General features: G+C 37.8%; 1 protein-coding gene across 1 annotated transcript in view; it reads left to right on the top strand.

Moving 5' to 3' along the window:
• The first annotated feature begins 3,032 nt into the window (after positions 1-3,032).
• The window catches only part of LOC149077190 (netrin-1-like), an 80,286-nt gene continuing 57,534 nt past the window's right edge, over positions 3,033-25,784 (top strand). The window contains exon 1 of the mRNA XM_089244934.1: positions 3,033-4,209. Within this exon, the coding sequence (XP_089101060.1) occupies positions 3,183-4,209 (1,027 nt within the window). The 5' untranslated portion in view covers positions 3,033-3,182. The remainder of the gene's footprint in view (positions 4,210-25,784) is intronic.

Below are 25,784 nucleotides of genomic sequence, written 5' to 3' on the forward strand. Positions count from 1 at the left end.
GGCTCCAGGGCTGGAGCCTCGCCAGCCCACCCCTCGTGGGGGCTATGAATGAGACATCTGTTTATGCCTTCACTCCAATTTTCATTTCGGACAGACATTAGGACCTGCTGTTCTCACCCCACCTCCTGCTTGTGCCCTTAGGGAAATACTGTTTGAAAATGACCCTCCCTGAATGATCGCTTTACAATGTCTCTTCTTTCTTTGTAGGGGAAGAACTGGCCCTTGAGAGCTGCGTCTTGTAAATTGTTATTTTCTTTCAGTTCCCGTTTTTCATCCATAATCTTATACGTACAGTGTACATTAAAAAAAAAAAATTGCGGTTAAAAAAAAAAAAGGGGAGAGCAGATACTGTACTTAGTTCAAGAGATTTGTTGATGCGCATGTAAATTCATATGTAGGATGAAGCACACAACTATTTGGAGGCCCCCCCGCTCTGCCGAGGCACCAGGCGCGCGCCTCATGCGCCTGTGCGGTAATCCGCCACTGGTTAGTTCAGGTGCCCAATAACTATCGAAAGGTTTTTTTCCCCGTTTTTGGCGCACCGAATAAGATGCCATTAAGAATATTTCATATCTTCATAAAGGGTGGTTGATGACGACGTAAGCATCATCCGAACCCTCCTCTCCCCTTGTCAGCAAATCAGAAACCTCCTCCCCCCCCATCGATGCTGACTTAATACTTGAATCACCCTTAAGGGCCTTACATTCGTTGCGAGTCTTTTTCCTACTTCCTAAACTAATTCCTAAGCTACAACCAGTATTCAAACAGTATAAGAATTCGCTTAATTAAAATTTTTTTTTTTTAAATTTCCTTTATAGCATGCGAACACCAAACATGGCCCTCGCTCTGTCCCTTGCGGGATATAAGCAGGCTACCTTGCGGCTGGATCATGCTGGAAAAATGGAAAAACCCGCTAGCCACCAAGAGCAAGGGCCGACCTCCGACCTACGCATGCCTGGCCCTTTATAGCACGCCTGGATCGATAATTTTGAATCTGGGAGCCGGCGCTAAATGCTATTGTGAATATCATGAGCGTTCGACAAGACATCGGCTCCAACGAGACCACATTGTCCGGATAGGGACCATCGATACTATCCCTTCCTCCCTTGGCTATCGTTGCAGATTGTTTCCCGATACCGCAGCTCAACGGAGGAGCTTCCGCCGAACGTCAAGTAACGTCGACTCGAGATACGGCCGGCGAGCGCGGTGGCCGAAACATAAGGAACCGTTACCAGACGTCCCTTTTTTTTGGTGTCATTTCAAGCGTCCTCCTACGTTTTATAAAATTCACCTTTTGTCCTCTTTTCAGATTTCCAGATTTTTTTTCGCACTCTGAAACACATTTAATTATAACCCTCCACACGCGCACGCACACACACACACACACACACACACACACACACACACACACACACACACACACACACACACACACACACACACACACACACACACACACACACACACACACACACACACACACACACACACACTCTTTGTCCATCGCAGTTGCCACCAAGCAGGGCAGATGCTATTCTGAAAAAGTAGATAAATAATTGGAAATAGATAACCGCAACACCGATTTCGAAAATACAATTGCTTGCTCATCAACAGCACTCAACCATACATGCACCTCGCCTACATTTCTTCACGGAACTTCTAACGAACTGGTGCATGTTGGAATGTGCGTGTATGCATTGTGAATCTAAGTTTGTTTCTGTGTGATGTTCCTCATGTGTAGTGCTGCCATCGGTCATAAATTTTTCTAACTATGAGTGATTTACCCTATGAGTGAAGTGTAATGATTGGATAATTATATCTTTGCAGTCCTGTTGCTCTCTGTGACGAGACTTTTTAACGGGGAGATCAGCTCGCATTTGTGAATCGAAGTTAGGAACAACACAAAACAAACTTCAGCCGACCACCACTGTGGCAACGGTGGGGTAATGCCATATACTGCTACTACAACTAAACCACACATGCACCTCGTCCATATTCCTCCGCGAAACTTCTCAATGCCGTATACTAAGGAATGGCGTCTTACAAAGCATGAGCCCACCCGGGCACGGCACGGGAGCACGGTCAAGAGAAGAGGGGGGGGGGGAAGCCTCAGAAAAACCATTCGCCCAGGAGCCCACGATGCTCTTAAGACGCCCGCGATACTAAGTAAGGGAGGGGATGTGCTACCTCTTCCATTCAGAAATAAAGAAAATTGAATGCAAATTGATATGGTTCCTCACTCTCTAACCTCTTCAAACCTGAGCCAAACTAACCATTGAAAAAAAAAAGTTTTATTCTATTGATTTTGTGTTTATTGTATGTCAAAATAGCCTTTAAAAAGAGAAAAAAAAAATTGAAAAAATTTAATTAATTAATACTTTGGGTCGATATCTTTACTGGGACCGTTTGAGTTTTAGGTACCCTTACGCATACCTCAAGCATTAATGCGGAATGCAAGGATTTTCTCGCCGAGTTGCAATAACTTTTATCAAGCATTAACTTGATAAAAGAATCATATTAATTAAAACTATTTAAAATCATTAACAACCGTTAAAAATGATAGTACACATAATGTTTTCATTTTCAACTTTCATTTATTCTGCATTTTCATCAAATCCTGGAATTATTTCTTTCATTCTTTCTGAATTTCCGTGATTTTCATTTTCTGAATTTTCGTGATTTTCATTTTCTGAATTTTCGTGATTTTCATTTTCTGAACTTTGATGATTTTGATTTTCTCATACTTTCATCAATTTTTTTCTAGATTTACTTCTTTCATTTATTCTGCACTTTCATCAATTTGTGGAATTATTTCTTTCATTCCTTGCTTTTTTTTGCCCCCCCCCCCCACCCCCACACTCCGTAAATAATCAACTGAAGTGCTTGAAAATGAAAAATAATATTTTTTTCTTCTTTGTCAAGAGACGATAGGAAAGAAAATTTTTGAATGAAAACCTCGTGGAATCGCGATTTACTAAAGAAAAAAAAAACCAGCGCGATTTGTCAAAAAGCGCGCGCGGTAGGTAACCGGTGAGAATAGATTTTTTTCTCTTTCCTCTCGCGCTCTCTTCTCTCTGGATTGCCGTCGCTAGGAACGTGCGCGTGCAGAAACGAGAACTGCTCCGTAGTGAAAGGACCATCCATCCACAGTGCTGTCGAGGGGGGACCAGCATCATCTAGCTATGCCGACGGGTTCGACGTTAGATCCCGTGCGGCCGTCCACACCGTCGACAAACTTTTTACTGCTGGTGATTGCCGCCGCGATCGTCGCGAAGACGTCCGCTTTCTTGAAACCTTTCTCGGAACCCGCCGAGGATGATCCGTGTTACGACAAATCCGGGAGAGCCGTCCAGTGCATAGCCGATTTTGTAAACGCGGCTTACGGTAAGCCCGTCAAAGCGGACAGCGTATGCGGCGACCCGCCGTCCACCTACTGCGACGCGTCGCTCGACGACCACGGCAAAGTCGTCCAGGTATGCCACACGTGCGACTCGACGAAAACGCATCCGGCGAGGTTTCTAACAGACTTGCACAACCCGAACAACATCACGTGTTGGATATCGGAGCCGCTGTCGTCTCCGACGCAGGCCGTTAACCTGACCGTAAGCTTGAACAAGAAGTACGAACTCACATACATAAGCTTACAGTTCTGCGGACCGAAGCCGGATTCGTTGGCGATTTACAAGAGCATGGATTACGGCAAGACGTGGTTGCCGTTCCAGTTCTATTCCAGCCACTGCCGGAAAGTTTTCGGTCGGACACCCCAGGTGATATTATCCAGGGCGAACGAACAGGAACCACTCTGCTCGGACGGCAAATCGTCCGTCGACGCGTTGACCGGTGGACGAATAGCATTCAGCACGCTGGAGGGACGTCCGTCGGCCTACGACTTCGACAACAGCCCGGTACTTCAGGATTGGATAACTGCGACGGACATCACGGTCGTCCTGGTTAGGACGAGGCCGTGGAATTACGCCGTCCAAGACCTCATCAACGACACGGAATTGACGTATTATAGCGTCTCGGATCTAGCCATCGGTGGACGCTGTAAATGCAACGGCCACGCTTCCAGATGCATCAGGAAAGGAGACGATTTCTTTTGCGATTGCAGACACAATACGATCGGCAAAGATTGCGAGCGTTGCAAGGCCTTTCATTTCGACAGACCCTGGGGTAGAGCGACTGTACATGATGCACACGAATGCATTGGTAAGTGAAAAACTTCACATATACGTATATTTCCTAATGTTAACAGTGATATCTTAACGAGTTAGTGAACGGGGCCCTGAGAAGACGAGGGGCCCCCAAATTACCGACAACTTCAAATTTACTCCAATTTTCTGAATTTTAATTCTTGTTTCGCGGTGCGCATATTTTTAGTGTAGGGTTTTTCGCAGAATTAATGTAATGCGTTTTGTATGCGTTTTTCCAGAGCTGCCCTTAGGGGTGTGTGACAGGTGTGGTCGAACAGGCTCTCGCGTTATGGAACGCCCGAATTTACAGGAAACTAATTCCTTTGTTAAATTCTGAAATTTTGCATTTCCCTCTGGAAAGATATAATTCCGGAATTATTTCTTTCACTCATTCTGGATTTTCATCAATTTCTGGAACTATTTTTTTCATTTATTCTTTATTTTATACAAATACAAGGCCACAACAAGCAAAATGCCCAACGAAGTGGCTGAGAAAAAGATGCCCATAACAAATACGGATGTCATATATTTCCTAAAATACAGCAATCTCCAATTAAAAATGCAATCATAAAACTAAAGACTATATACATGATAAAATAAAAATGTTGACGTAAAATTTGATAACAAGTTTTCGTCGATTCTGGAATTATTTCTTTCATTTATTCTGAATTTTCATAAGCTTCTGGAGTTTTTTTTCATTCACTCGGGATTTTCATGTTTCTGGAATTATTTCTTTTATTCTGTATTTTCATCAGTTTCTGGAATTATTTCTTTTATTCTGTATTTTCATCAGTTTCTGGAATTATTTCTTTTATTCTGTATTTTCATCAGTTTCTGGAATTATTTCTTTTATTCTGTATTTTCATCAGTTTCTGGAATTATTTCTTTTATTCTGTATTTTCATCAGTTTCTGGAATTATTCTTTTTCATTTATTCTTAATTTTCATTAGTTTCTGGAATTATATCTTTCACTTATTCTGGATTTTCATGTTTCTGGAATTATTTTTTTCATTTATTCTTAATTTTCATTAAGCTCTGGAATTATTTGTTACATTCATTCTGGATTTTCATCAGTTTCTGGAATTATTTTTTCCATTCATTCTAAATTTTCATTAGCTTCTGGAATTATATCTTTCATTTATTCTGGATTTTCATGTTTCTGGAATTATATCATACATACTGGATTTTTATCAGTTTCTAGAATTAATTCTTTCATTTATTCTGGAATTAGTTTTTTCTTTTATTATGGAATTATATTTTTCTTTTATTATGGAATTATTTTTTTCTTTTATTATGGAATTATTTTTTTCTTTTATTATGGAATTACTTCTTTCATTTGTTCTTAAAATAAGGGTCGTTAATGCATGACCTGATGGGTCGCGCGTGACCTTTGATGCTTTCTGCAGCGGCTCGCCATGGAAATGGCTTACTCAGTTTCAGAATTTATAGGAGTGTTAAAAAAACCTCAAAGAAAAATGCATTCTAGAATTGGTGGAAGTAGTAATTACAAATTTATTGAAAGAAATAATTTCAGAATTATTTAAATAAATGAATTTCCGAAAACTATTGAAAGAAATAATTTCGGAATTGGAGGAAAAAAAAAGTATTTCGCAATTCTAGAGAAAATTAAAATATATGAAATTAGAATTAATAAAAAATATTTCCAGAATTAATAAAATTTCATATTTAATGAGAAGTTAATTTTAGAATTGATGACAAAATAATTTCAGAATTGATGAAAAGATAATTTCAGAATTAATGAAAAGATAATTTCAGAATTAATGAAAAGATAATTTCAGAATTAATGAAAAGATAATTTCAGAATTAATGAAAAGATAATTTCAGAATTAATGAAAAGATAATTTCAGAATTAATGAAAAGATAATTTCTCTCAGAATTGATGAAAAGATTATTTCAGAATTAATGAAAAGATAATTTCAATTAATGTAAAAATCCCACGCTTAAGGACTCCTACGGGGCCTCGTGATTGAATATGGGGGTATAACACGAGCGGAATCCATTTATAAATACCGGGACAAAACTGGGACATTTTAGAAACGCTTTTTTTGACAGACATTAGAATATAAAATTGCAATGTTTACGAAAATATTATCATACGGCTTCTCTACACAAAGGTGCCAAAATCAGTAAAACATGAGGGTAGAGCTATGAATGTCGGACGTCCCGTATATACGGGGATGAAAAGCCTACACGTGATTGGGGGAGGATTTTTTTTTCGTATTTCACCCCAAACTTTTTACCAAACTTCAAACCAAAACCTTTAATTAGTTGCACAAACAGAAATCCTTTCTCTTCGTGATCATTTTTCTAATTTCAAGATATTTCATGGAAATAAGTCATTCGTGCAGATTTTTTGAGATTTTTACTTCTATTGGAAATGTTAGCGCACTCTATTGGCTCTACAGAGAACAAAAATGAATTACTTGAATGTATGTACTGAAGACCGCTTATACACTTCAAACCCTATAAAGTCTCGATTTTTTACATGTCTCAACTGGAAATGTATTTGTCATAATTTTCAAATGTTTTAACTGATAAAAAATATTATGTACATAGTGGTTAACGCACATTTACAGTTGTCGTGTGAATCGTAATGGGAATCGTAAGATTGTCTCTATGGCAGAAATTTTGGTTGCAGGGATTTAATCCGTTATCTAATTATGCGGGATGGACTGCATTTGCATATGGTTCCATTTCATTCGATCTTTGCGCAAAGAAAAACCGGGACAAATAGGCATCTTGAAAGCCTTTGTCGGGACAGTGAATTCAATAGCGAAAAATCGGGATATCTATCTGTTCACTGTAGCCTCCTGGTATGATAGGCTGATAACTCTTTCTAATGAAACAGCCGAGATTTGGCTGACAAGCAGCATTTTTCGTCTCCTCAATAAAAACTTTAGTAGCTGTAGTAAAGCCAGAGAATTCGCAAAATTTAAAAATTCCGGTTTCATTGGAATCGCTTTTTTTCCCCGATTGAATTTCTCATGGAGTGAGTGAGATCTGGTGATTTGTATCTGACAATTTCGCTCATATTTGTCTCATCTTACATCATCAAATCCAACGTATTTCGTCGTCAAAGGATTTAACTATGTAATATATGTTACGGCAAATGTGATAAAGGCTGTTATTATACATAATAACTGGTTATCGTGCATACTTGCAAAGTATTATGGTAAGTTTGATGAATTTCCTTAAATTTATCACTTTTACCAGTGATTATGAGCAGTAATCAAGCGTCACTGGTAATTTTAATAAGTACTATAAAAAATTATAACAAAAAAAAATTACCTTTGATTATACATAGTACCCAAGCGTCGCGTCGTTGGTAAACATGATAAATTTTACTATATGACACACACACACTACACACGATAATTCATACATGTATTGTATATCGGGGGTACGATCGTAAAATTTGTTATCATTATATCTGACTGTGTTCGTCACACATATTAGACTACTTCACCAACTCTGGCCATATCGCTAGAATGCAATTTACTGCCATTAGTGAGATGGGTTGGAAGTGAAGGCGCTGTCTATCGGTGGTCGCCTCGAGTTCGTTAGGGAAAATATCTTATCTATATCCTCTCTTGGGTTCGAACCCGGGGCCCTAACAACAAGTTTCACGACGGTAGACGAGCATCTTACCACCATGCCACTCGGGCACACACACACGTATTAGACTGGTTTGGAAATTTTTTTCACATTTATCAAATTCACAAATCACACTAGGGTAAATCACAGATAAAGGCGATAAATTTCTAGTATTTATCAAATTCACCAACAACGCTTCGTTATTATGCGTAACCACCCGCAAAAGTGATAATGTTTTTAGTATTTACTAAATTTATACTAACTACGCTTGGATATTACTGCCGGTAAAAGTGATAAGTTTATCAAACTTACCAAGACGATTGGTAAGCATAATAACAGTATGCATAATAACAGATTTATCACAATTTTCCGTAACATATGTATCTACAATTTACAAGGCCATTTCCAGGATTACAGTTAAATTCCAAGCCGAATTTTGCAGGTTGGAATTCCTAAAATCAACTTTTAAAAATCGCGTTATAGCGAAACCGCTTAAAGCGAGGGATACCTGTAATGTAATAGCCAAATTAGGCATCGTTGTAACCGTGAAAGGCTATTGATATTGATTAACTTCGTGGATATATGATGATCATGGTCATGGCCATGTCACTCTAACCTTTGTTTTCTTGTGAAACCTTATTCATTTACCTCATTTTAATCTCATGATTTCACCCGAAATCGAGGCCTTACTGCGGATATAACATTATACTGTTTGTTACGCGATACTTTGCGATACTTCTCCCCCCCCCCCCCCCCCGGTTTAAAATGGGTGGTCGAAATACATGTTGATGATGATAATAATAGTAATAGATTGGACGCGATTATTTCGAGCCTGTATAAAAGATCATCTTCTTCTCATGTTGAAATTGATTCCACCAATACCTTGTAATGGAAACGCATCGAGGCTGATAGGAGGAAACAAAGTAGCACGGTATGTCTCCATTCTCATGAAGCCAGGGCCACACTCGTATCAAGCTTGGCCCAATAGTCATTCTCAAATATTTGATTCCTTTATATGTCTTCTCCTGATGCAAAAAAGAAGCAGCGGCATAGGCTGGCTAGGCCACTAACCCAGCTTGACCGAATATTCCTTGGTGAATATTTGTTTCCAGAGTATTCTCCCTGTTGTGACTATTGGCATTCTTCGACCAATATGTGGCCAGATGGATTGGAAGATCGGAAAGGTAGGCGGCTTCTTTGATTTAGGTCGAAGGCTTGAAGGTACTGGTCTTTCTGCTTGACCAGCCTTACAATATTTTCCAGCCTCCAACATTTGAAGATTGACGATCATTGCCAATGGTGGAGAGGCCACACTAACGTCTTGGGCCAGCCTTGACCCGAGCAGACGCACATTTATGGTTTTGCCGCCCTTCTTCCATTCTAGTCCACTTTTCGTGACCACTCATTCCTGAAATTTGCCGCCTTAGGCCATAGCCCGCTTAGCCCCCAAGCCATCTCTAAGTGACGCTTTTGGTCACTTACATGCTTGTACGTTCTTTTGGTCACTATTTTGGTTATTCACTGACCTGGTACCTCGCTCTCTAGTTGGTCATTCACATGCTTTTTTCCCTCTTTTGATCACTTACTTGCTTACGAACGTCTAGGTCACTGTTTTGGTGATCCACAGACCTGAACTCTTCCCTTCTGTTGTCATTCTTTTTGTTTTTCACATGCTTTCAAACATCCTGGTCGCTCACTCACCTGCCTCTTTTTCTCTCTAAGTCGATCTTTTGATCGCTCACATGCTTGCAAACTGTCTAGGTCACTCCCATGCTTACACACTCTCCAGGTCACTCTTTTGGTCACTCACTCTCCAGGTCACTCTTTTGGTCACTCACTCTCCAGGTCACTCATATGTTTGCACACTGTTTTGGTCGCTCAAATTCTTGCATACTGTTTCGATCGCTCTCTTGTTTGCACACTTTTTTGATAGCTCATATGCTTGCACACGCCCTACACGTTTTCGGTCACTCATCGACCTGATTCCTCGTTCTTTAGGTAAATCTTTAGGTCATGATGCTAGCACGCTGTTTTGGCCACCCACATGCTTGCACATACTCGTTGGCAAATTTAATTAATACTGAAAAAATTATCACTTTTACCGCCGATTATGCCCAAGCGTAGCGTCGTTGGTGAATATGATAAATCATACTGCATGATAAATCACACTATACATGAAAATTCAAACGTGTATTGTATCATTATATTAGAGTACGATCATAAAATTTATCATTATATCGGGTTCCAACTGTATTCATCACACATACTAGACTCATTTGAAATTTTTTCCATATTTATCAAATTCACCAAGCATATTAAGGTATTATGCATAATCGTAGATAAAGGCGATAAATTTCAATTATTTATCAAATTTACCGACACCTGGTTACCATGCATAAATGCCGGTAAAAAAGAATGTTTTCAGTATTTATCAAATTTACCAACGACGCTTGTGCGGTGTTATGCATATTCACCGGTAAAAGTGAAAAATTTATCAAACCTACTAAGACGATTGGTAAGTATGCATAAAAACTGGTTATAGTGCAAATAAACCGATTTATCACATTTACCGTAACATAAATATTTTCAGAACCCATCAGAACGGTCTACAACAGTGATTCTCAAAGCGTGCGTCGCGACTCCTAGGGGCGTCGCCAACCTTTGTCAAGAGCGTCGTGGTGATGATCATCTAAGCCTTGTCGCATAGCCCCATTGGTCTATACGACAAGATCTGTTAATCGGACGCTGAGTGAGCAATCCCGCTCAAGATGTTTTCTTTAAAAATTAAATGTCCCTATATCAAGTGATGCGAAATGGTTGCATATAGAACTATGCCATACATCGTCATCACTGTGTCTCCTCTCCTGGGGCCTTAGCTTTTCCCACACGTAAACCAAAAACCATACCAGGGGTTCCTACTGGGTGCCCATAAACCATATTCTCTACCAATTCAATGACATAATTCTTCTAGTGTCTAAGGGATAAAAAAAAAAAAAAAAAAAAAAAAAAAAAATCGTCACATATGAATCAATATCTCCAGCTCACCACGAGTGGTGAGCTGGAGATATTGATTCATATTTGTGTGCTTATTCATGCTTTGAAGTAGTTCTTTTTAAGGGAAAATATCTATTAAACTATTCCGGGGAGCCACAGATAAACCATGAATTGAGCAATGGAGCCACTGGTGACTAAAGTTTGAGAAATACTAGTCAATAGATCCATGTTCGTGTGTGTGTGTGACCATTGGTCAGTTTCTCTCACCTTAATCGAAAAAAAGAAAGAAATTGTTTTTCCTCTCTCTGTATGAGAAATTTGGTCAGTCGGGCTTCACGAAGCTTCATAATTCACGTTCATTCTCGAGGTCATGGATCCAAAAAGTATATCTCTCTGCCGTAAGAAGAATAGAATGACCGAAGGTAACAAGGCCAAGTTGGAAATTAATTTCAAAGAAATTAATTTCCTTTTTTTTTTTAACACAACAAAAGACAAATGGTTATTGCCGTTTAATTTGGTGCAGCCGCCATTCGCAATATGACCGACCCATACTTGTAACAAATACCTTCACTCTTCTTCACAATGGCGTATTATTGCCTCACGAGGAATCTGTGAGAGATTGTGCCAAGTATATCAAGATGAAAAAAATAAGATTTAGCGGCGGTGTTTCCCGGCACACCTTACAGTTAATTTGGGCCACCGGTTTGCCTCCATTACGAGCTTTCACATATGACGTAGCTGAAGTTGGTTACCCAATGCCGGGCATTATTCCCCCTCCCTCCCTAAGGGCAACATCTAATGATACGCTCACTACTAGGCGCGGTTTTCTCGTTGGGAACCTTTAATATAAGTTACCTTTTTCTTTTTGTTAAAGAAAGAGGTTATGTACATACACTTGATTCATGGGAATCGTCAGTTATGTGTGTGTATAATAGGACCTTACTAATGATTATACCGTCTGCTTAACAATGTTTCATACACACCCAAGACCGAAAGTAACTTTGGTCAAACTCGGTTATAGCAACCTCGGCAGTAACGATAGCTCGGGGATAACGTCAATATTCGGCGGCCCTAGCTGATTCACATGAAGAGTAATATTAATGAACTTTTGCTTATAACGTCGATGAAAGCGTAACGACCTCGGATATAACGATACATTTTCCGTCACTTTGATTTCGTTTCTCAAGAAATTCCTAAAAAATTTCTAAAGAAATGTCTTGATTTTTTTCCTCGAAGCTTACTTTACTTCAAATACTGAAATCGGGAATGAAGATGATTTGCGTAAATTACAGGTAACGTCATAAGAATATTGTTATACATACAAAAACCCTCAAATATTTGTCATGTAGAAGAATTCTCCCCCCTTTTTTTTGCTGTAAAATAATTTTCAGTTCCTTGCAGACGTTGCTGTAGCACTATATTTCCAACCAAGGGAGGCAGGGGGAATAAATCGCTAATTATAGGCAATAATTTGTGATTTTGAAAAAAAATTAGCAAAAATTTTGGTGAGAATTAGTGATGTTTAATGTTTATGATCTCGGTATTTTTCTCGATAAAATAGGGTCATAGTAAATGTCGTGAAATAAGTACATTTTTATATTTAATATGGTTATTTATAATGTCTTGGAAAATCTCAAATTCGGTTGTAACGATACATCGGTTATAACGATAAGACTTCGATGTCGTTACAACCAAGTTTGGCCTTTATTTCAAGACGGTAGATAACTGATAGATATTGAAAATACTAATGTTATTAAACAAACACTGATGAGACTTCTAAAATACATTGAAGGTTATTTTGAGTGATATATGTAAATAATATCGTAGTAGCGGTTTCGGAATACCGTCAAAAAATATCGCTATAGAGGGGTTTATCGTAGTAAAGAATATCGTTGAATATCGATTGGAGTTTAGCATTTTAAAATACAGGAGATTCCCAACAAAATTCGAAAAAATATCGTTGTAGAGAGATTTATCGTTGTATCGAGTATCGTTGGAGCGAGGTTTCACTGTGCAGTACTGTTACGAATGGTACCGACCAAATCGCGAAGTAATCATTCCACTTCATCGTTTATGAATGAAGGTACGTTGTAGACTCGTGAAAAACAATTGCTTTTCTCAATATCATAGGACAGTGTTTTTTAACCCGTGGTCTGCGGACTTCTGGGGCTCTGTGAGTACTTTGTAAGAGGTCCTCGGGATCGTTTCCGTTTACCACCATGAATAACTCATTGTATACTGTGAAATTCTGATTTATTCAAGTTTTTACGATAATGCAAATTACATAACACAATATGCAGTATTTTGGATTTTATGAGGAGGAGGGCGGCGTCGAAGTTGACTTTCCGAGGGGCCCGCGGTGAATTGATTTGGTACCACAGGAGGTCCGCGGTGCATTGTCCTTCAATACAGTTTGTCCGCGATATCAAAAAGATTGGGAAACACTGTCATATAGCACTTGTGCAAATGGCCTTTTAGAGCCCAAAGTGTCACAATATCTTCATGTCTGACGCAATTGATGCTAACTCCAATGCATGGCCACGATTGGGTCCCTAATGTACCAAGAGCCCGTTAAGCTCTTGCGTTGAAGTGGCACTGGATCCACCTTGATGACCTTGCAAAAGGAATAGAGGAGATGTAAATCGTTGACCGAAGGTATGTGATATCATAGATGATCGGGTGATTCGAAATCTTGCTGCCTATATATAAGTAGATAGGTATAGGTAGGTTATCTACCTATTTTGCAGGTTTTGCCGGGCCTCTTGTAGTCTGATCAAAGCTACGGTATGATTAACTTCCATAAGTGCTATCTACTCAACTTCTGTCGGGTTCCTCTCTACCGGCAACACCCAGATTTCTCGAGTCTATCTCACATATATGATCGGCCGGCCTATGCCTGTCTGCCTGCCTGCTCCTGAACTTCACATATTAAGGGGGGAGAGCAAGAGAACTTACGCACATGAGATTCATATCTCATTTATTAAGATAAATCGGCCGAATTCTGCGCCAGGAAGGGTAGGTTAAATGATTACGAAAGAAGGGCCCGAGCTCTGGAAGCTGAACATATGGCCTCCACCCCATAAAAGAGCTGTAAAGATAACTTTTTTTTTTTTTTTTTTTTGGAAAGGATGAGGCCCAATGTTACTTTGCACACTGCTCCCACTTTTCCATTTTTCATTCTTCTTTATAGTAGGCCCTATATTATCTTTTAGGATGATTTAGGAACTGCGGCCCGATCGCGTGCACATAAATGGGCTTTTGATAATAAAGAAAAAATAATGTTATAAAAATAAAAGCCGCATAAAATAGACAAAAAAAGCCATGTCCGCCAATTTTTTTGTTCTATCTTTCTCATTTAACCAATGTTTTTAGGCCGACGGGGTGTCAATATCCTGGCGCCGCCATCTTGTTTTATGGATTGTAATATATTATATGTATATTCTTTTTTAGATGGTGAAATGGCAGCCCCCCTAGACTCTTGGAGGGTGGGAAAAGAAACTTTAATGAAGTCGGAATATGATCTTATATGATGGTTAAATATAGGAGTGTTCTAAGCTTGTGGGGGTGCAGGAGGGAGGAGGTCCTGTGGTTCAAAGGGGGGGGGGGATAAAAAGAGCAGTAGTCATCATTATTTAAACATGGCGGTTGTGGTAGTGGTAGACACTCTTCGTGGGCTTGGTTACGTAAAAAAGCGTGAATTTATTGTCTTGCTTCCATCTTACTTCATTTGTGAGATCATTTTCGTGTGGGCCCCCCCCCCAACATCTGAGAGTACTCCCTTCCACTGACGATGACTTAATCTGCTGTTGTCTGATTAAAAAATTCTGTGTTTTTCGTTTTTTTTTTGGTCTGACATTACTGGCATTTAGAATGGACTAATGAATTAATGGAGATGAATTGCTGAACATTAACCCTATAACATGTTAATTAAATTAGAAGAGTGTTAAAAGAAAACTGTCCCAAGGTGTCATCCTCAAAAAAATTATGAAAAAAATGTAGGACATTCATCTCACCCAGAAACACATAAAAACAAAAAATTAGCGGTGGAATGCAATTATTAAAGCCGCAAAAAAAGATTAAAAATGATAATGGTCGGCTACTCATCGCCTCTCGCCCTTCTTGATAATATCTGCAAAAAAAACTTCTCTTTTTTCCCTTTCTTCTCCTCTCTTTCCTCCAGCTTGCCCTTTCTAGAAAAAAAAGTAGTTATTTCTCTTTCTGCGCTGTACCTGATTATGTAGTGTTTGAATGACGTCACTCAAGGGTTGTGTGATTTTTTAAATTTATTCTTGGCTTAAGAGATATGATAGTTTTTCGGTCTGAAATATAGTGAGAAATTTTAATTTTCTAGTGTTATGCCGAAACTAATATTTGGAAAGAAAAGCGATTTGTCCCCCTGGCAAGAGGTAACTGTCGATGTAACATACAAGCCATTTGACTCAAAATGGATAGCTGAACCCAATGACAAGGGAGAAAAATTGCATGTGTGCCCAGTGGCACATAAGGGCTCGAGACTGCAGCTTGGGATTTCAAAATAAGTGAGGAGAAGACTTATGGGGCAAGTAAGAAGAGGTGAAGTTGGCATGTTGAGGTGGAAGATTCGAGAATGATCTAAATTCACCATATATACAAAATATATTCAACTACTCCACTGTGACGGGAAAAGAGGAAACAAAGCCTCCGTCCACAGTGCTGAGCGGTTTTGCTTCCCTTTCTTTTTACAGAACATGTAATATACACACAGAGCCTCCACTGCGACGGGAATAATCAAACAGCGCCTCCGTTCACAGTGCTGGGCATTCACATTTGAATTACATATATTATTTACCTAGTATGTTTCCCTTTTTACATAATTGGGAATGCACATAAACATTACTATAAATGCAATACATACTGCGAGCAAATATCATTATGTGCTCATACAAATATTCATGGTTACAAAATTATAATCATGGTATGTCAGTGTATATATAAAAATATTTGTATTATTGTTCCGGTTGTTTACGACAGGGTCGCTGAGTGTGTTGTTTTTAAAATAGGGTGTGTGAGGACACTTTATTCTTACTTTCGAAAAAATTGCTCTTAAATAATTTTCCGTTTCCGTAAGATCTCTCGTCCGTTTGGTGGCCCTTCTAAACGGTATCCCTTTGTGTGTGTGATCACATTGTGTCACATAGTGTATCACGATTCCCGAATGGCCGAATCTACACGTGCTGGTCTGGCTGATTTTGAGTAATTATATATTTCAGTGATTATATGATTAAAATCAGTGGTAATTTTTTAAAACTTTTTGAAAACTTTACCTTGGGAACCTTTCCTTGTTAGTGATATTTATAACTAATTCTTTTCACTCTCTCACACACTCTAGCTCCTTCTTCTCCTTCAGCTTCTCTCTTCTAGGAGAAATCATCTTTCTCTTATTCCTCTTTTTCCCCCTTTTCTTTATCTGTGTATTATTTTCTGTCATTTGATTATTTCATTTAGTTTCTTCATTTTGACATCATACACGTGTGTTTGTGTTCAAGCATTTCTCTTACTTAGCATCACAAATGTCTTCACTTATTAAGCTGCATGCTTATTTTTGAGAAATAATCAAATAACATAAAATAATCAATATACCAATCTGTGGAAAAAAATTCCCCTATCATCTAGGTAACTCTCAACCAGTAACTCAAATTAGAGCTCACGATATCACGTACATCGTTTTGAATTTTCACGATAATCAACCGGAATTTTTATATAAGTTGCACTATACAGGATATCCTGTAAGTACTAGCACGGTCTTTATCTCATCAACCGTCCACACTGTATTTTCACTCTCAAAACTGGCACAGGGTAATTTTTGAGCGCCTTTTGAGCATTTCTTAAATTGAAACCATACCTACACGATTAACAGTTGATGAGACTAAAGCCGCATTAGGGCTTACGGGACACCCTGTACATCTGACAATCAAATTATCAAAAGATATAACAGATATTTTCTGCGCATGGGCAATTGAAAATCATTTACTAAAAATGTAATATCTCATTGAACAAGGAATTATCAATTTTCTAAATTTCTATACATGATATCATGTCTAGTACGAGATTTTTTTGTTAATTTCGTAAAAATTGGTTGAAAACTCCGCATGTTATAAGCAAAAAACATGCGATGAAAATTGGTGTTTTTATAGAAAGCATTCGCACATTCATGAGTATACATGATATTACCACGAAAATGCTCGCTATTATTGCACAATGATTAGTAAAATATTTTATGAAGTTACAATTCATTTGCAGTTTCTCCTGATACAAAAAGGGTTGATCAAAAACCTTTTTTTTTCTTATTTGATTTTTCGTCGGTCCCCAAAATGTGACTGAATCTTTATTGGAAATTGTGTGAGTACAAGCATGGGGGTTTACGTGACCGAAATTTCAGAACGATTTGCCCAGTACTTTTCTAGAAATCCGAGAAACAATGTCTCAACTCCAAAAAAAAAAGAAAAAGAAAAGGGAAGGAAACAGACTTTTGTGGCAATACAGGGCTGCCCTTACCAGACGTGGGGCCCGGTATTAAAATGATAATGGTGACAGGTGCGTCTCAAAAATTTCGTGCACCAAAAAATGTTTAGGACACCCCCCTCCCCCCGTCCCTGTGCCCCGATTCCATATATTTCGGGGGGGGGGGGAATCGGCACTTCTTATTTCAGAATATACAGGAATGGATATACAAATATCCATTGGAAAAAACTTTGATCACGCAATTAAATGTAAATTAACACAAAAATGTATGAAAATTTTAGCTCTGAAGGTAATTTTAAACTAATGAGAGATACAATTTCCAAAGCTAAAAGTTCAGAAATTGACGAATTAAAAATGACTGAAGAAAATGATTCCAGCACCAATGAAAATTCAGGATTAATGGAAACAATTTTTCCACAATTAATGGAAACAATTTTTCCACAATTAATGAAAGCAATTTTTCCACAATTAGTGAAAGCAATTTTTCCACAATAAATGAAAGAAATAACTCCAGAACTGAGGAAAGAAATAGTTCCAATTAATGAAAATTCAAAACTTATGAAAGAAATGATTCCAGAATTGATGGTAGAAGTAATTCCAGAATTAATGAAAGAAATAATCCAAGAGTTAATGAAGGAAATAATTCCAGAATAAATAGTAACGTAATCCCAGAGTTAATGAAAGAAATAATCCCAGAATTAATTAATTGATGAAAGAAAAATCCTATAATTGATTAATTGATGAAAGGAAAAATCCCAGAACTGATTAATTGCGAAAGAAATAATTCTAGAATTGATGAAAATTTAGAACTGATGGGAGAAATAATTCCCGAATTGATTAAGATCAATAATTAATGAAATTAATGATTTTGCAATTGATGAAAGTTAAGAATTAACGGTATAAAAAAATTTCAGAAATGATGAAAATTCAGAATCAATGAAAGAAATAATTTGAGAACTGGTGAAAGCCTCCAATAATTTACCGTGAGTGTGGGGCCCGGTGAGACTGCACCTGTCGCACACTTCCTCAAGGGCGGCTCGGCTCTGTGGCAATGTAGTGTATTTTCTTATCATACAGGTGTTCAGAATCATTCTAAAAATCAATCATATGTCTCGTGACCTCTCATTGGAAAGTTACTCTGAAAATTGTTTTTAATCTTTTATTTGACTTGGCATGTTGGAAATTCCGTTTGTTTTTATGCGGTTGACTCAGGATCAGACGAGTCATCATATAAAATAACACTTAATATCACGATTGGGTTGGCTGAAATCGCGAGGTCGATTCAGAATTTTCTGTATGGAAGTTTTTATCATACGAAATGCACTATATGGCCGTGGATACAATTTTCTTTTTCTATTTCCATTAACTTATTGTTTTCCCTTCCGCAATGAAATAGGGGGAAATAAATGCCATCGAGAAGATGAATCGGGGCACCATGCAATAAAAATGGAGGAAACTCATCTCAGACGCATTAATTTCGCCTCAGTTAGGGGACGAACGTCAGGCCCCCCCCCCCCCCCCTCACCATAACTTAGTTTGTAGGAAAATTGAGTGTATCTCCCAATCATTTCCCCCTTATGAAGAATCATATGTCCCCGATCGATTTGCAACGATGGAACGTCACACAGTGACTTTTTTATCGCTATCTCTATCTCTCTAGCAGTTGAAAAATGATCCTCTGAATGTCTCCAAAATCGCATTATTTACATCGTATACGCTTAACCCCCGCGGGCCAAATGTGGCCAGTGACCTCAAACCAAATTTTGTTAAAATAAACTAAGTGGCACATTTACAAATGTGTCGCACATTGAAGCCGCCCGCGGCACATTTACAAATTAGTTAAGTGACCCACGGTACAGTTACAGATTGCGTAAGTGACCAGTGGTACATTCCCAGATCACTTGAGCGACCGTGGCATATATACAGATCGATTGAACTGCAGCACAGTTAAACTTGCATAGTTACAAAAATGTGGAAGAAAATATTTAACGTTCGACACATGTTAACTTGCATAGTTACCAAAATGGGATAGGAAATACGCTATGAACTTACGTAATTATAGAAATGCGGGCGAAAACATGTTGCGAACTTGCAAAATTACAAAAATGGGGGTAGAAAACATGTCGCGAGCTTGCATATATTATATATATATTTATATATATATATAATTACAAAAATTAAAAAAAAACAAAAAAACACGTGACTCAGGAAACATGTGTAGAGTAGAAAATATGACTATTAATCAGGAAAGGGAATTTCATTGAACATCCCTAAAAAGATAAAAGGATTTATCGAGTTACCACTCACTATCGATGCCACCTATCGGTGAAGTTTTGTAATATTCTTTGAAATTTAACAACAATTAATGATTCGTATCATCAGTAGCGAGCAATGCCCCACTCGGAATCACCAGTGGACACCAAGTGAACGCCATCAAAGTTATAAATTCAAAATTCATCAAAGTCGCCATATCATTGAAGTTAATTTCAAAAAACAATGTTTCATGACAATTAATATAAATGTGAAAAAAAACAACAACAAAAAAACAGCAACAACATCCCTTCAGGAAGAGACCTTCAAGACGGTGAACCCACATTGGATTATCTCGGGATGGAAAAAACCTGGTAAATAAACATCCGTTCGTTGCACGCACGACGAAAACAACCACCATGCTGTAGAAATATCTACTCTCACTATGGAAAAAAAAGCCCTAAAATAATCTTTGACGCACATCCATGTAAACATGGGAATGAATGGACAGCGGCGGCGGCATAACGCCAAAAGCCATTATCAAAGATTGTGGCGAAATATCTCTCATTCACATATATACCAGATACCATAATCTCTCTCTCTCTCTTTCTGAACTCCTAAGTTAAAAAAAGTTTTTCTTTTTGGATGAGATAAGCATCTCTCATGAGATCGTTATCTCATAAAACAGAGAGAGAGAGAGATAGAGAGTAGGGCCCACGCGTTTCTTTTCTCTCTCTCTCTCTCAAAGGGCTATATTTATACTCTAAAAAAACGGCAAACACGGTCCTGTAATCATTTTTCTACCTGAAGATGTTTCTTGTCGTAATTTCGCTGTTGGTTATGCGTGTGTGTGTATTCCCCTTGACGAATGTAGTTATTTACGAATGGGTCTGTGACACTCCTCTGAATCTATAGTGTATAATGTGCAGTAATGATGATCTCATGGCATACATGGTGGCTTTGAGCAATTGTACCAAAGAGTTAAGCTCCGTGTGCCATCAAGAGCGTGAGTGGCTCTTCTCTGCACCCCCTCGACCAAGTCAATGTCCCTCTGTAAAACCTGACGGCATACGCCAGTCCATAATTGTGAAATATCCATTGATAAACATTCGAAACAAACTCATCGTCCAATGAAAAATAAATACTGAAGTAAATTAGTAAGTATCACTTGAAAAAATAATTACGGCCTCTTGAAGGGGGTTTTCCCCCCATCATTTTAAAACAAACCACGTGACCCCATGTTTGGACGAGATAATGATCTATGTTTCAATAATCATGGTTTTCTTCTTCAGCGAGTTTCACGAATAACGCGCTGTTTCTTAAGATGCTGCCCACTCCTCCTCCTTCTCAGCCCGTGTGAAGTATTTCTTCGCCCCTCACATGATCCCACGTATATCCAGTAATATATATTTAAGTAATGTCACCGAGGTCAAAGTTGAAAGGCAGTAACACGTCCCTTGGAAGCTATATAAGATGCTCAGTGGATATACTGAACACGCAAAAGGAATAATCACCCATTCCCACAAGAAGGATGAAGATGGAAAATAAGAAAAAAAGGGGCGTCTCCAAATATCTTGGTGGTCTCCTGTAGGGGCGTCTATATTGAAAATTGGAAAATTGATTATATTGTTCTTTTTCTCAATACCATCAAATCAAGATTGATTAAAAATACAGTCGACGCTCCAGGGGTCGCGGGCCCGAAAGCTTTGTGAGCTTCCCTGTCATGCCCGTAAAAAAATTCGAGTGCCAAATAAAAATCTAAAAATTCAGGCAATCCAAAATAAAAGCAATTTTCGTTAATTATGAATTTTCACCAATTTCGGGAATATGAGTTTGCATCAGTTCTGGAATTCTGAACTTCCATCCTTTTTTTTGGAATTCTGAGTTTTTATCGATTTTGGCTTTATTTCGTTCATTTATTTCGAATTGCCATCAATTACAGAATTATTTCTTTCATTTATTCGAAATTTTCATAAATTCTGAAAAAACTTCATTCACTTATTCCGAATTTTCATTGATTCTGCAGTTATTTCTTTCCTTTATTCTGAATTTTCATGGGTGGTGGGGAATTACTTCTGTCAATTATTTTTCTTATTTTCGATTCATCGATTCTAAAAATTTTCATTAGTTCTCAGACAATTTCTTTCATTAGGACCTAATTTTAGTTAATTTTGGAATTATATCTTCTATCAATCTAAAATTTATTTTTCACTTTGAAATTTTCATTATTATTTTTCTTAAATTTACTTTTAACTGTGTCTATTTTTGTGTAAGGATATTTTTCAGCATTCCTGAAAATTTTGTAATGATGCATTAATTTTTGGATGCTCCGATCTCTCTCTCCCACAGAATATATAATGTCTGGGGCTAGGGGCCCGCCGAAATTATCAAGACCCCTCCCATCCCGTGATTATTTTCTATTTTCGCCCCAAGCCCCGCGTTTGGTAAGGGCTGCCCTGGCCGAAATATAGTAATTTTATACATTTAACACATACCTATATATATATTATATTTAAAATATGAAATGTTTTGCAAATCACTTTTCATAGCACAGGATCAACATTTTAATAATTTAAAGTTCTAACACATGAAGGAACGTGTAAAAAGTTAATTTCACTAACTTTTTTTACGTGCCGACCCCTCAACCAAATTTTGAGATTTTAAGAAACTACACACCACATTTGAAATCTTTTTTGTAATTAAAAGAATGTTACTAAAATCAACAGTTGTAGAGATAGATAGATATCTGCTGTGTGCAAACAAATTGGTTTGGCCTGTATACATTGGTACTCCGATTACTCTTGACCACGATCGTCGACAAGATTTGAAGTTTCTGAGAACCTGGATCAGAGCCGCCCCATTGGTGGTGCGCGACAAGTACGGTCGCACTTTGTGGGGGCCCCCCCGCACTCACGATAAATCATTGGAGGCTTTCATCAATTCTTAAATTATTTCTTTAATTAATTCTGAGTTTTTATCTATTATGGAAATATTTCCTTCGTTTTTCTGAGTTTTCGCTAGTTATGGGATCGTTGTTTTCCAGTATTTCTGAGTTTTCATCAATTACTTCTTTCATTAATTCTGAGTTTCCATCAATTGCTTCTTTCATTAATGCTGAGTTTTCACCAATTCTTAGATTATTTCTTTCATTAATTCCGAGTTTTCATCAATTATTTCTTTCATTAATTCCGAGTTTTCATCAATTATTTCTTTCATTAATTCCGAGTTTTCATCAATTATTTCTTTCATTAATTCCGAGTTTTCATCAATTATTTCTTTCATTAATTCCGAGTTTTCACCGATTCTTAGATTATTCTTTTATATTAATTCTGAGTTTTCACCTATTCTTAGATTATTTCTTTCATTAATTCTGAGTTTTCACCAGTTATGGAATCCTTTCTTTCATTATTTCTGAGTTTTCATCAATTATGGAATTGTTTCTTTCATTATTTCTGCGTTTTTATGTATTATGGAATTATTTCTTTCATTAATTCTGAGTTTTCACCGCGATTGTTAGATTTTTTTCACTAATTCTGAGTTTTTATCGATTCTGGAATTATTTCTTTCATCGATTCTGAATTTTCATTGGTGCTGGAATTGTTTTATTTCTTTGAATTATTTTAAGTTCATCAATTCTAAAATTCTCATTTTAGTTTCAGAAATTGTTTTTATCATTAATTTAAAATTGCCTTCAATGATCAATTTTCATTAATTTTTGTGTTGATTTACGTTGATTTTTGCGTATAAATTCTTTTTTGTAGATATTTCTCAGCATTCCTGTTTCTTCTAAAAATAATAGATGATGATTCCATCTCCCTCCCTCCCCCCCCCCCAAAAAAAAAAAAAGCCAAATCGTTTCAAAGGGGAACCTTAACATTTTTCATGCCCCCAATTGTTGAGGCGCACCGTCCCCGCTATTATTTATTATCGCACCGGGTCTCACATCGAGTGAGGGCTGGCCTGTATGTACATTTTGTGGAGCACTAAATTGAGACATTCAAAGACTAATTGGGATCGTTCTAGCAGAAGACATTGACACCGACGTACAAACTGTTACACGTGTTGTTCGTATGTTTCTCAATCGGGCAGGAAGAACACATGAGACATGGTTGCCATGTGTAAAAAAGAAATGTCTGAAGAAGAAGGAGTTATGAGAGCGAAAAGGATGTGTTCCTTGCACAGCAAGGACTTACCAAATTCAAAGGAGAAAGAAATACGGTAATAATAAGTGCAGAAAAGTGTATCGCGCGGCAGCGCTCAGGACATCCTACAATAAACTGCGTGTGCTTGCGCTAGACACAGAAGCGACTTGATTGATCAGCACAGGGTTTCGAAACAGACAGCTTGACGCTAACAAATGAGAAATTGTGGCGAAAGACGCAAAAAAATAAAAAATATATTTAAAAAAATCCCCTCTATTTCTCTCTTTTTCTCTCCCCTTAGCTGTTGCTTCTTCTAATTTGAGGCCTCCTTTTCCTCGGGACTCCTCTCACGAAATAAAATAACGTCATTGTATTCCTAAGGTGGGGGGGGGGGGGCTCTTCCGTGTTTGTGATTCCCGGAATTATTTTTTCACGGAGAAAAAGCAATACAATACCAGCAACAGTTCGGTCGAGTGCCTTGAAATGCTTCACTGGAATTTCGGTGTTACATATTGCCATCCTGACTTTGGATGAGCCATCGTATGCCTCGAAGTACAAATACAACATGCGTACAAATCGTTCCCAGACGTGATTTTTTGTGGGGGGTTGTTTTTTTTTTTTGCGTTACCTGTTAAAAGTAGTTAACATTAGATACTAAACTTAGATAAAACGTCATCTTAGACACCCACAATACATTTGATCATTTTTGTCGCCCCACGGTCATTTTCTGCACACGAGGGCTAATTAGATCGGGACCTACAATTTATTACCGATTCCGAACGCAGGCTTGTTTTTTTTATACTCATTGAGAGGTTGGTACACTACCTCCTCGATGGGGGGACTCCCTGCGGAAGCCATTTTTTCTGCGGTCATGTCGCTGTTTTTGTTGTACCCCTGTGCCAGGAAAGTTTTCTGACAAGAACGAACCGAGTATCGAACTCACGACACCTCTAAACATCCTTTGGTACTTTAGGCGAGTATCTACCCAGCGGCTCCTAGAGATAGAAGGCCTCTGCACTGTTGCTTACCATAAACGTCATTCAGACTACCTAGCAAGTTTGCCACATTTTGGAAAACACAGCATCCTATTTCCTTTCTTCTTATTTTGGCGGAGAATCTTCCTGATTGGCTCACAAATACCGCATAGTGATTTAATGTGGGGCATAGAAATTGTCAATTCTGAGCCCGACCATTTCTTTTCCTCACAACGATGATACTAGCACGAGCAGGGAATTTTTTCCCCTGAAAATTCGGAGGGAAAATGGACTACTTACTGACGTCACAAGCAGACTGAGGAAGCCTTCTATCTCTAGGAGGTGCTGATCTACCGCGCCCAGCCACAATAAATACGTGTATCGTATTGTTTGTATTATCTCCCTCCCCACACAATTCTTTGTTGAACACCCCCCCCCCCCCATGTTAGAGCTTTAGGGTAAGAGTTCCGGGATATTCGAGACTTTTTTCCAGGATACTGCTGCCACCTTCGAATTTATGGAACTTTAATATTGTCGCGAATTTATTCAGCTTTAATTTGCCTCAAAAAATTTATTCAGTTTTAATATTTCCTCGAATTTATTCAGTTTTAATATTTCCTCGAATTTATTCAGTTTTAATATTTCCTCGAATTTATTCAGCTTTAATACTGTTTCAAATTCATTATTCATTCAGCTTTAATATTGGCTTGAATTTATTCAGTTTTAATACTGTTTCGAATTCATAATTCATTCAGCTTTAATATTGCCTTTAAATCATTCATCTTTAATATTGTCTCGAATTTATTCAGCTTTAATTTCCCTCAAAAATTAATTCAGTTTTAATATTTCCTCGAATTTAGTCAGCTTCAATATTTCCTCGAATTTAGTCAGCTTCAATATTGCCTCGAAAATTCATTAAGCTGTAATATTGGCTCGAATTTATTCAGCTTTAATATTGGCTTGAATTTATTCAGCTTTAATACTGTTTCGAATTCATAATTCATTCAGCTTTAATACTGTTTCGAATTCATAATTCATTCAGCTTTAATACTGTTTCGAATTCATAATTCATTCAGCTTTAATACTGTTTCGAATTCATAATTCATTCAGCTTTA

Source organism: Pholcus phalangioides, unplaced genomic scaffold, assembly GCF_987345545.1.
Source record: "Pholcus phalangioides strain wild (caught in Gottingen) unplaced genomic scaffold, Ppha-v1.0 ptg000015l_1, whole genome shotgun sequence".
In the NCBI taxonomy this organism is placed as follows: domain Eukaryota; kingdom Metazoa; phylum Arthropoda; class Arachnida; order Araneae; family Pholcidae; genus Pholcus; species Pholcus phalangioides.